This window comes from Monodon monoceros, unplaced genomic scaffold (assembly GCF_005190385.1).
Source record: "Monodon monoceros isolate NGI ecotype Baffin Bay Population unplaced genomic scaffold, NGI_Narwhal_1 Super_Scaffold_20, whole genome shotgun sequence".
Taxonomy (NCBI): domain Eukaryota; kingdom Metazoa; phylum Chordata; class Mammalia; order Artiodactyla; family Monodontidae; genus Monodon; species Monodon monoceros.
In genome coordinates, this window is record NW_021703777.1 from 114,704,485 (window position 1) to 114,717,557 (window position 13,073).

The 13,073-nt window shown below is 37.7% G+C and overlaps 1 protein-coding gene across 3 annotated transcripts in view; it reads left to right on the top strand.

The window, feature by feature from the left end:
* The window catches only part of LOC114903271 (bifunctional heparan sulfate N-deacetylase/N-sulfotransferase 3), a 151,107-nt gene that overhangs the window by 107,598 nt on the left and 30,436 nt on the right, over positions 1-13,073 (top strand). For all 3 annotated transcript variants that reach the window (XM_029236114.1, XM_029236116.1, XM_029236115.1), the window contains one exon: positions 12,886-13,068. In XM_029236114.1, the coding sequence (XP_029091947.1) occupies positions 12,886-13,068 (183 nt within the window). The remainder of the gene's footprint in view (positions 1-12,885; positions 13,069-13,073) is intronic.

Here is a 13,073-nt window from a genome sequence, read left to right on the forward strand (position 1 = left end):
ACTCTCAACCACTGCGCCACCAGGGAAGCCCAATAACGTTAATATTATCGTTGCTTCTATTTTCTATGTATCTAACATTTCTCTAAAGTTGAGCAGCCTTACCTCCCAATTTATAGTGATAACAGTTTATGTGTAAATAGGGAAGATTTTCACTTATGCAGATGGGCCTCAAGACATACAAACAGACACTCAAAGAGAAAGAGAAAAACTCAAGAGCATACACACACACACACACACACACACCCCTACCCATTTGATCCTCTGTTTACAGAATGACAGACAAGTGAGTTCATTTTCCAGATAGAGTTAACTCATTCACATATCATTTAAAAAAATAGAATGGAAGTCTTGCTAGATACAGTAAACCTTTCCCTGCCTTCTAACTCGGACTGTTCTGCACATGATTTGCTTATCTCCTTGTGCTCTAATGAACTGACATCCACAGAGTATAGGGCACTTTACATTAGATGGTTCCAGTCAGTGATGCTAATGTTCATATATCAGCTTTTTGTAGGTTTTTCTTTCTTCATCTTCAGAGATAAAGCTCTAGATATTAGCCATTTCTGGCTGCTATTCTCTGCCAGATATGCCAGTGTAGTGCAGTGTGAGAGAGTCTAGGCTTTGCATCCAGATAGGCCTGGGTTTAGATACTAGCTCAGCTGTCTTCTAGGTATCTGGCTTGTCTGACTATAAAATAGGGATCGTAATATCCGCCTCCTGATGCGTGATGAGATTAAAAATATATAATAGCCACCACATATTGAGCATTGAATATATATGTGTTCCTTGTCACCACCCTCTACACTAGAGGGTGTAGAAACGCACTAGAAACATTGGACCATCCTGCTTCTGACCTCTTCCTTCCTGTCATCTGTGATCTAGGCATCTACATAACCAGGAAGGTTTGAATTATGTCTGAACCAAAAGTCAATGATTATAATAGAAATGTTTATTAGAATAAATAATTCTAAGTGTACACTGACTATTAGCAGAATAAAGAACGTAAGTCTAAGGGCTGAGCAATTTTGACCTTTAAGTAGGTAATATTTGAGATGGTCCTTGAAAGGTGGATAGAATTTAGCCTGAAAGACACAGAGGTAGAGAAACATTCTTTTTTTTTAAGTTTGTTTTTGTTTTTGTTTTGGCTGCATTGGGTCTTCATTGCTGCACATGGGCTTTCTCTAGTTGCGGCGAGTGGGAGGCTACTCTTCATTTTGGTGCATGGGCTTCTCATTGCAGTGGCTTCTCTTGTTGCGGAGCACGGGCTCTAGGCGCGTGGGCCCTAGAGCGCAGGCTCAGCAGTTGTGGCACGTGGGCTTAGTTGCTGTGCGGCACATGGGATCTTCCCAGACCAGGGATCAAACCCATGTCCCCTGCATTGGTAGGTGGATTCTTAACCACTGCTCCACCAGGGAAGTCCCAAGAAGCATCCTTTACAGAGGAAATGGATGCCTGGCCTAAAGGATGAGCATTTGGAGAATAAGGAGTAGTTCCATTTGTTCCTTAGAGAGTGTATGTGGGGGAAGATAAAACTCAAGAAGGAATATGGGCCTGTTTCATCAAGGATTCTGAGTGCCAGGTAAAGGAGTTTAACTTAGTGGAAAATAAGGAGTTGTTACTATTTCCTAAGCAAAGGAGTTTTGCTTTAGGAGGATTTTTCTGGTGTTAGCATAAGGGATATAACAGAGTTGGGAGAAATAAAAGTGGACAGATCATTCAGGAAGTTATTAGAGTGGTTCAGGCAAAAAGTAACAGGGCCTAACCCTTACACATTGCTAGTAGGAGTGTAAATTTGTACAATCTCTATGAAAGGCAACTTGGCAATATCTATCAGTATTACAGATGCACACATTTTCCTCAGCAATTCTACCTGCAAGGATTTATGCTCAGATATACTTGCAAAAGAGTGAACTGATGCACCCACAAGGTTATTCATAGTAGCATAAAAATCGCAAGGACTCATTGGATAATTAGAGCAATCCATACAATAGAATTATAGTACATCTATACATTAAGAATGAGGAAGTCCCTTATGCACTCATTGAACAATTTCCAAGATTTAAGTTTAAAAAAATCAAGGCATAAAACTGTGTGTCAGTTTGCTTCCATTTGTGTTTTAAAAATAAAAAAAGAAGAGGAAGAATACATATACATACTTGGTTTTGTATACATAGTATATTTCTGGAAGAACACACATACCAATGATGTTGGTGGCGTCTTGGTAAAAGAACTGAGTGACTGAAAGACAGGAGGAAGAAGAAGATTTTTTACTGTATACCTTGTTGTGCCTTTAGAATTTTATATGATGCAATATTACCTAGCCAAAATAAGTTTTAAAAGCAGTGAGGCCTAAAGTCAGAATGGTAGCTATACGGTTAGAGAGAGAACGTATCAGAAGTTGGTAGTGAGGGATAAACTTTTATAAAGGAGGAATGTAGACGTCCAAGAACAGAAATATGTGGAAAGTCTAGTACTAGTTTGTGCGCTTTAAGCAGAGAGAGAAGTTAAGAAGTCATGCATTGCAGCCTGAGCCTTTGGGAAATATAATTATCATCCCATCTTTACAGATGAAGCATCTGAACATGTGGAAGTTTACTGCTTCACCCAAAGTAACAAGTGAGTGTCACAGTGGAGGTCTATGTAAAGCTTTAAATGGGAGCGATATTTAGAAAAGTATAGAAAATTCCCTTCATAGTTGGAAGGGACGGGAGAAACCTGCCCTCCTCCCCTCTGCCTAGTAATCCACCAAATAAGGCAAATTTCCGTATTCAGCAGGTACTATTTCCTAGACACTGGTGTTTAATGAAACCATTTCTAAAAACCCTTGCAGTTCTTTCAAAGCTCTGTCTGAGGCTTGCCTGATTGTAATGGTGATGGTGATGGTGATGGTGATGGTGATGGTGATGATGACGATGATATCCAGGCAAATATTTTTAGAATTTTCCTTTAAGTCACTATGAAAATGTTGACCTTAGTAGAAGATGGAATCTACACTTCAAATTTCATAACCTCATTAAATCTCCTTGTACCTGTTTATGTGTAGTTCTGGGTAGTTGCTGCTGTGTGAAAGGGTTGACAGTTACAGAAAGGAAACATTTTAAAACTCCGGTTCTTCTTAAGCTGATTTACGTAATTCCTCAGATAATTCACTTTTAGAAAATGTAACTCCTCATTACATTACAGTCTTACTTATAGATTTGTATCTATAAATAAGTTATTTTAAAGGACTTACAGCTTAAAGCAATAATAAGAAACTAGACCAAATGTGGGGTTCCTACTACAATTATTTTTAAATAGATACTTGGTTTAGTTACAATCTTTTATGACCTCATCACCTTTCAGAAACCTCTGTCATGGCATTGTTCTCACTACAGTTGAAAGAGGCCCTCCACCTGCTAGCAGCTTTGGCAGTAGGTGGCCTCTAGCTGTGCTGACTCATAAGGGTTTGGAATCCTTTCTATTTCTTCTCTTTACTCATCTCTTCAGAAATGCCCTTCTAGTTATCTTGCTTTTAATTAAGTTTCGTTAGGCACCTTAGCTGACTCTTCTATCTGGGTTGGTCTCCTTCAAAGCCCTGAAAGAACTACTTCACTTCTGCTGTCTTGTGCCAAACATTTTATTCTTAAAATGTCTTTTTTTAGTCAAAATAGTAAGCTGTGGCCTGTGTAGGCCCAGTCGTCAAGCAAGCCCTGGTATTTTTCCTCTCATTGAAGGTATAGAGACCTCAGTGACTCGGTTAATACCTGGTGAGTGTTTATTCTTTAGTATAGTTCTTTCTTGTCCTCTGAGTTCTCACTGTCTTCATAAATTTCTGTACAAAAGAGATGCTCCCAAAATCTGTCCGCATTTTACAAATCACTTTATTAGAGGGCCTGCCTTAAAATAAATAATTAAAAAGAAAATTTTTAATGTTGTTGAATATTCAGAAACTTGACAACAATTAGTTCCTAGCTTTTAAAAACCTAGCTTTTCTCTACAAAATAAACATATGTCTTTGGCATGGTTATTTTTTGCCCCCAGGGTGAATGCAGCTTTATGCGCAAACACAGCTAATGGAAACCTCCTGATGATGAAGCTGTTCTTTGTGATTACCTAAATGTAATTCATTCACATAGCCAAAATCAGATTTTCATGTGGGTCCATTTACTTGAAGGATTCTTTTTTTTTAAATTCTGTCAGGTTTTTTTCCGTTAAATTAAACACCTTAAGGGAGGTTTAATTTCATCTCCTCTCTACATCTTCATTATGCTGTGGAGGCAGTGCTTTAAAACTAAGAAACAAAGTGTTTTCCACTAGGAAAAAAAAAAATGGTTTTCATTGCAAAACTGAATATAACCTTTGTACTACATTGCTGCTTCAATAAGGATTTCTCTTAATTAATCATTTTTAAATCTATCATAAGCTGTAACTATTCATTATCCTGTCACTTTGTAAGTCTAATAGAACAAGAACAGCTGTTGTCTAGTCTCTAAATAACTGCAACAGAGTCTTTCAGAGTAATGCAGAGACAATATCAGAACAGCACACCCAAGGTACACTGCGCAAAATTCACTGAAAATTGGTGGTCTGAGAGCTGTAAGCACTCTTGTGCGTGTAAACATTTGTTCAGCAGCTGAAGTAATGGCAGTGCATTAAACCAATAGAATTACTTCCTCTGGTACCCAAAAGAAATGTTAAATCATTAGCTTGTAATAAAAGGGCTGAACTTGCAGTTCTGAATGTATAGCCAGAAAAATTAAGTGAGAGACATAAATGTTATAAGAAAGACAAATGTTCCAAGCTAAATTGCTTTAAATTACATTGACCTCATCACTGTACCTTTGAAACCTGTCCCTAATTGAGAGCAATTGATTTACCCCTCCAGCTCTCCTGTAAAGCCCATCAGATCCCAGATTCAAAATGTTAAGGGTCCCTTGCCAAATTATTCTGCAATTGAGCTTTCCTTTGAGATTCTTAAATGATGGCTAAGGCACAAGCCAGGTAGAAAAATGGCACTCAATGGATTTAAGCCTTAAAAATGAAAGTGACATTTTTTTTTTACTTCCATTGGGCAAGGTGATAAAATTAATGAAAATGATTCTTAGCGTGAAACAGTTGCAACAGCACAAAAATATGGAAGATATAAGCAACAAAGTGAGCTGTGAGAGAGACCAACCACCTGAAAAAACCTTCAAATGTCTCACCCACGCCCCAGATCAAATGATCAGGTTTCTGGAAATAAGGAGAATTTGCGAGGAAGACTTTTGGAGAGAGTTGTACTGTGCAGTGAGCATGATCCCCACCACTTTCTACCCACAGGAGAGCAGAGGGTGAAGGATTGCCCTGCTGCTCATCTCAGCTCTGGCGTGAGGGTCACCAGAACAGTCAGAGAGCTCCTGGTATGTGTTCCCAGAAGAGGGACATATTGGGCTGCTGTCTACCTCACGACTCATAAAACTAAAAGCATGAGAGAGAGACTGGCTAAAATGGTCTTTGTCAAAAGAGGAGGGAGCCACATCGAAGAGTATGTGCCCTCTTTTCCAAAGTCAGATCAAAGGCCCCTAAATCTCAGGGCCCAGCTGTAGAATTCTTAGTAGGAATGTTACCTGGGAATCTTTTTAAAAGGGCTCCTGACAAGGAACTGAGGGAGGCACTAGCCTTGTAAAGGAAATTGCATTGCTGGAGGCCAGGAGGAATATCTCCAAAGATCTCAAATGGCTTTACACATATGCCATCTTTTGACACATTATCAATCACGTAAAAATCCCTGTCTCCCTCTCCCTCCTTCATCTCCATGTCCCAAACACTAAGGGATCAGAAGCGTCAGCTAGCAAGATGGAGAATAAAATCACCCACTGGAGAAGAATCAATCAGGCTCTCTTCCCAGCCTCGCTTGCAGATTCTCTCCTATACCAGGTCGCAGCTTAGAGACAGGAGAAGATTTAATATTGCAACAAGTTTGGAGTTTTATTTTCTGGACCAGGAGATTTAAACTACTAAATCAAGACTGTGTTAGCAACCTAAAGCTGCATGAGAGCTCTCTGTTCACTGAAGAAACTAGGGAGGCCATGCTGCCTTCCCTAGCCTTCATCCAGGGATAAGGGGAAAACCGCCCACACTGAATAAACGTTAAAGGGACAGTGCAAAAAAGCGATGGGTTACTTTAATGATTATATCCCATGAATCTGAAGTGTTTAATGTATGAGTTACACAATGATTTTTAAGATTGCAGGTGTTATATTTGGAGTTGCTCCCCTTTGACAAGGCATTTTCAATGGAATGGTGGGAACAAAAGCCAGAAAACAAAGGACTAAAAAGTGAATGGAAATGAGGAGTAAAGACAGCACGTATACGCTGCTCCTTTGAAGACCTTGGCTGGGAAGGACAGTGTCTAGAAAAGAAAAAAAACTCGAGAGCCTAAGATGAAAGGGACTCAAGCATGTTTTCAGGCATTAGGGAAGGACTAGTAGAGAGGATTAAAAATAGAGGAAAATACAGGAATAAGTGATAGAATGAGATCTCTTGGGAGTTGAAAGTAGATGGGATAAAAAGCACTTGGAGATATATTAGTCTTGAAAACAAAATGGAACACTTCTGCCTGACACTGAAGGTGTCAGGAGGAATTTTTAGAAGACAAATATCTATGGAGAGGGGTAGGAAGTTGAAAGAGTTCCTGCCTCATGACCGTTACTCCTCATTAATCATGGGGACAAACTAGGGAGATTAGGGAGAGTGAAGACTGAGCAAAAGGCCTCAGAGAAGAATGAGAGTTTGAAATAGCTGCTGAAGGAAACTGAAGAGCAAGGAGATAAAAAGAGTAGCCAGTAGTATGGAGGATTCCACTGAAATTGGGGACCGTGTGCTTACGTGACCTGAATAGCTCCCGTTGTGTATTTTTTTCTCTAGCTGTGCTGAAAAGTTCATATGTGGGTGTGAAGAAATTGAATGGAAAATTAATCCAAAGTCTCAGACCTGCAGAGCATTGAAAGCAAAAAGAAGGTTGGGAATCTGAGGGTGATAGTGGGAGAGAAGTTCAAATTATTGACCCTAGAATCTTGCCTGGTGGAGGCAGTGATCATCTGATCACTATCAGATGAACATTGACAGATGCAGAAAAAAATGAAGGGATTAAGAGACTAGAGTATAGATAAGGTTGATGAGCTGCTGGAAGGAAGCTATAAATGAGAAATGATGTTCCTGCAAAACCATAGTAATATAACAACAAAGGCAATATTTATTAAGCAATTACTGTGTGTCAAGCAGTACTTTAAATGTTTCATTACATTTAATCATCAGAACAACCGTGTGAGGTAGTTACTATTATTCTGCCCCTTTTTTTTCCTTTTAATTAAGTAAATTAAAGTACTGAGAGTTTAAATAACTTCTTAAGTCAGTATGGGGCAGAGCCCACTTTCTTAACCACCATGCAGGTCAAAGTTAAAGTCCTAAAGATATCGTTTATTTACAAAGGAAGGAAGTTTCACAGGAAACAGAAGGAAATGGGTGGTAAAAAAAAAATAAACGGAGACTGGGAGGCCAGAGTTCCGCGGAAAGAGTACAGAGCGACAGGGACAAAGTTGGAAGAGACAAGAATAAATCCTTGAGGAGGCTCACAATTTGAATGGTGCTAAAGGATTACCATAATGAATGGCACTGTAAAAACAATTGACCCTAGATTTCCCAACTTTTTAAGCAAGATTATTGGTGCCAACTCAAGGCACATACTATATATCATAGGCAGCTCAGAGAATAAAGTTGAAAAAGGCCCCATGCCAGCCCCCAAGGAACTTACAATCTAGACACAAATAAAACAAGCACTTTTTAAAAGCATAATACAAGTCAGAGTAAGAAAATGTCAGAAAGACTAAACTGTAATGCTCTGGGGCTCAAATTTTTTAAAGATTTCATTTGCCTAGAAAGATCTGAAAAGGTAGATGTGACCCTGTGGATACCTAGGACAGACAGAAGTAGAAAAGTGAGGCAGTGTATTCTAGAGAGAAGAAACTGCATAAACAAAGCATTGAGGTAGCTGAGTCTAGGGAACACGGGGGAGCAGTAAGCAAAGCAACTGACTGGTACCCGGAGCACAGGTAAGATTGGAAAGGTAACCTGAGATCATGGTGTAATTTAGGATGACATCCTGAATTTTACTTAGTTCAGAAAGCAGTGAGGAACTATTAGATGGTTTGAACTGGGAAATTATAGAATTGGAGGTTCAGGCCCAATGCCTCATTAGAAGAGTCTTCTCCTCAGAATTTTTAGCTTATTTTCCAGAAAGAGACAAACTCATGTAATGAAGTACCATTCTTGACAGTGATGAAACTCATATATTTTTCATGGTAATAAAACTTCCACAGTTTGATCACTACCCCATAAAAATAAACTGTTTTCCTTATTTTTCCCCTAAAGAAGTTAATTACACTATGCTTGTCCTCTTCCAGACAATATTTTAAATGCTATGAAATAAAGTAAAAATGAACATGAAAAGCAGCCTATTAAATAGAGAAGTTATAAGATAATATGTATCTGAGAGGTACATGAGGAAACAGAGAAGAATTTTGCTTTGGTAAAAAAACAACAAATGGGCTTCCCTGGTGGTGTAGTGGTTGAGAGTCCTCCTGCCGATGCAGGGGACACGGGTTCATGCCCCGGTCCGGGAAGATCCCACATGCCGCGGAGCAGCTGGGCCCGTGAGCCATGGCCGCTGAGCCTGCACGTCCGGAGCCTGTGCTCCACAACGGGAGAGGCCACAACAGTGAGAGGCCCACGTACCGCAAAAAAAAAAACAAAAAAACAAAAAAAAAACACAGGATTGAAGGGGATTTAGGAACCAATTGCGCATGTCTATACGGACCAGTTCTCTTTTTGGCAATCTTCTACGTGTCTCCACACATATGTCAGCAGTGCAGAAGCCCTCCAAAGGCATAGCCAAGGGCACTTACCAAATTGTTCTTTGTGCAATGGTTAGCTCTAAGCCTAGAACATCAAAATATTCATAAACTTTACATGTTCTTTTTTTTTAAATGTATTCAAAAGGATCACTACAGAAAAGCTGATGGCTTTTGGTGAACAAAATCTTTTCTATGGGAATAAACAATGGGTTTGGCCAGTTTTCCTCAAATCATATTCCAGTGGCACCTGCATCTGGCCAACTAAGGATGATCCTCTAAAATGCAGGTACCAGGCCACCCTCCAGATCTAGAAAATCAGAATCTCTGAGTGTAAGACCTGGTGATCTGAACTTTTATAAACTTCCTAGGTGATCTGTATATATGCCAAGGCTTTTGAACCTTTGGTCACCAGGAAGGATACCAAACAAAACAAAACTGGTTGGCTAAAGGATGGAGGTAGGAGGAAAAAGTTTTTTCACTGTAAACTCTTTTGTGTCTTTTGAATTCTAAATTTTTTCACAAAAAAAGACTTAAAAAGAATGAGCGTCATATTTATATTTGCACCCCTCCAGAACCAATCGGAGCATCTGGCAAATAGGATAAGAAAAATGTTTGTGGATTTTAACTAAGCAGCATGGTCATAAATGGCATAGTTTATAGTAAATATTATAAGTAACATACTTTTCTATACCCTAACTTCCTCTCCCCTCCCCCCTGACCTTCTCAAAACAAACAGAATAATTACTGCATTGTCAACTGCTTTTGCACCAGGACCCATGTTTCGCTCCTTATTCTTCTTGGTAGTGATTCATCCATCTCCAATACCTGGAACTTATCAGAGGCTGGAAAGTATAGATAAAGCTTCCCACATCTTTCTCTTAGCCATACTTTTACAACTGGTATCTGTTTCCTTTCTCATAAATGCCAGTATATAAGATATTTGGCATTTACCATTTGCCTTTTATAGAAAAAAATCATAGAGAAGTATCTTGTTATACAAATCTATGTTTATCAGGCTAGAATTTTTTTCAGCTGTTAATCGGATAAACTTTATGTCTTTGGCAGTTCCCAATGATTTGAGTTTTAAGGGGCTGATTAGTCTTTTGGGTAACAAGGAGAATTGCTTGCAGTTTGCTTACAGCAAAAAAACTGTTATAGAAATGCAATTGTAACTTCTTTTGACATTTTCCTTCTCATTGGATTCTGCATGTACAGTAAAGATAACTTATTTTGACACATTCAATCCTTTTTTAAAAAACAAAACAAAACCCCTTAGTTCTGAAACACTCTTAAAATTATAAAGGCATCTTCTTTAGCAAACGACTAATATCTACTTTCCCTGAAATGGCAACCTTTTCAAGCTGCTTCTTTGTTTCTTTCTATTCCATGCAGACATTGTTGTCAGGTGAGGAAGTGCCAAGCAGTAAGGTGACACTATAGTTGTCACAGATCAGAACAGAAGAAGAAATACTATTTGGAAAGCAAGCTAATTTTTGACCAAAGCCTTCTCTTTATATATCTGTTCCCACCTGTGCTGTTGCTTGTCGTGCATACCTTCCTAACAAAAATAATAAGAAAACTTGGAGAGGTGACATGTTCAGCAAAAGATATGTACAATGTTCCATGTGTACAGAGAATATTGTGATTCACTCCCCAATAAAAGTTTAAAAAGAAATTGAAGTGTTTTATGTCCTGAACAATTATATATTCCTTTTATGGCCTTGTATTTCTTTAGGAGCACAAAACAAATCCCAGGGCTTGAGTCCAAAGCCTAAGAGTGTCATGAGGTGACATGCATTACAAAACCATCACTTTGAAGCAGTCCTTTTGCTTATGGTACACTTTGTATTATGTTAAAGTTGATATACAAAAATAGAATTGAAAACCTAGGAAAGTTTCCCTGGTTGGAGGTTAAGTAACTTTTCTTTTACAGGATTAAGTTCAACACCTTATAAGTATTACCTTAATTCTTGCCAGTCAGGTTCAGTTTCAGCAAAAGCAATGTCATCAACCAGCTCATACTCACTTTGGGCCACTTCTGTTTTTACCAGAGAGAGAAGCATTTTTTACTTTCTACACTCATACAAGTAAAAAAGTGGCACTCTGCTTTAAATGTCACAGCATAAAATGCTTTCCAAGGTTGAAAAGTAAATTCAAAGGGATGTCAAATGTATTAGTATCAGAAAGTCAAACAATATCTCTAAGTTTTTCATTTTCTGTCCAATGCAGATATTAAAGTGAAATATAGACACAGATTTTTTTATAAATCTTTCAGAAAAATAAAGCGATAAATTTGAATTAGTGGCTAACTAGGTTAACATACTTTTTTTTACATTGTATGAAAAAAATTTAATAGAAAGGCACTTGAAGTATCATTTTGCCATTGTTATTGGGCCATACTGAAAAATGTAGCATATAAAACAAATGATGAAAGACTGCTTCAAACGGTTATCAGGAAAGAACTTCCAAATTTAAGTATGATTTTCTTAAATCGCTCAATAGACTACTGTTTTGATAAATTTTGGAGGAAACAAAGGAGGGGGTGAGAAAGGTCAAACAATTACAGCTACTATAAAAAATAACCAGGAGGTTAGGTTTTAAAAGTCTCATTTTTCACAAATACCCCAAATGGTAAAAGTCTTACTTATCAATTCCATGACTGCATCAGTCTGCTGGTAGCTATTTAAAATCACCCTTAAAGTATTTTGTCTGTGAAAGTTCTAAGATTTAAAATATATTCAGGCAGAGTGAATAGAAACACGATTAAATATTCTTGATCACACTTGAAGCTTTTCATGTTAAAGTCTGTGATTTGTTCTATATAATATAGGATTTTACTGCTTCCTTTTATTCATAGTTGTAAGTAATTATATTTTTTCTGATTTTTTATATCAAAACTTTCTCTCATCTCCACCACTTAACCTCAATAAATTTTCTTAAATACTTCTCTCAGCCAGTCTCTTAATGAATGAACCTATTATATTCATTATTATGATGATTATAATAACCATTATTACTATTCATTCATATGACATTATATATTTTAGGAGCGTACTATTATCCCATGAATTACGTTTATGATCTCTTTATAGTAGCATAAACGCCACAGTGGTTTTCATTACCATTGAAAATCTCATGCAGAATTATTTCCATTTGTCAACACTAACCAACAAAAGCTATTTGCATTCACTTTAAGCAGTAGCTTTAAAAATGCCCGTTCTACATTCCTGACCTATTTAATTAAACCTAAAGAATTCAAATTTATTTTATTATAAAAAGATCCCCATGTTTGCTATAATTTTTTTTCAATGTGTGGATTCAATCCAGGACACCTGCTTCCACAGGAATAGTTTATCTAGCCAAGCACTGAAAACTTTTCTTAAAGGAGGTATTTGATATTGGAAATAGTAGACTCAATAAATATGGAAAAGGGTTTCAGAGTGTCATTGATGGAAAATAGTTGATAGTTCTTTTAGTAAAAATTCATTCACTAGTCCTTTGTCATTATGACTATGACCTCTAATAAATACAAATCAGAGGATATTCAGTTAATGCTAATAATCACAATTCATTGATTATTTATATCCATTAATGCTACATACTATGTTACAAATCAGATTAAGTTGATTGAAATTACAAAATCCCAACCTCCTGCTGCCTCAAATTATGAATAGTTCACGTATCATGAAGCCACTATGTGTGAACATCTAGGATGTGTTATTCAGCATCAGTCGAATTGCACCAACGTGGGTCTGTGGCAGTTGGACTAATTTTTTGTTATGAAATACATTAAAACCTTAGGAAAAAGATGCTCACCAAGTCTTGCTAATAACACATCCTCCAGAGTGCATTAATATAATGAGAGTATTTGAGATATGTCCAAAATTCAAAAACATTTCATGAACTGAAACCCTGTGCAAAGACTTCTTAAGAAAAACTAGCATTGCTGTGATTGCACTGCCCCCTAGGGTTAAAATAACTTGTGTTTACACTGAAGTTCATTTGCCTTTTTCAGATCAGCATTTTCATGACCCATTTGTCTAACTATGGGAATGACCGACTGGGATTATATACATTTGTCAATCTAGCCAACTTCGTGCAGAGCTGGACCAACTTACGACTTCAGACTCTGCCTCCAGTGCAGCTGGCTCATAAATATTTTGAGCTCTTTCCTGATCAAAAAGACCCTCTCTGGCAGGTAAG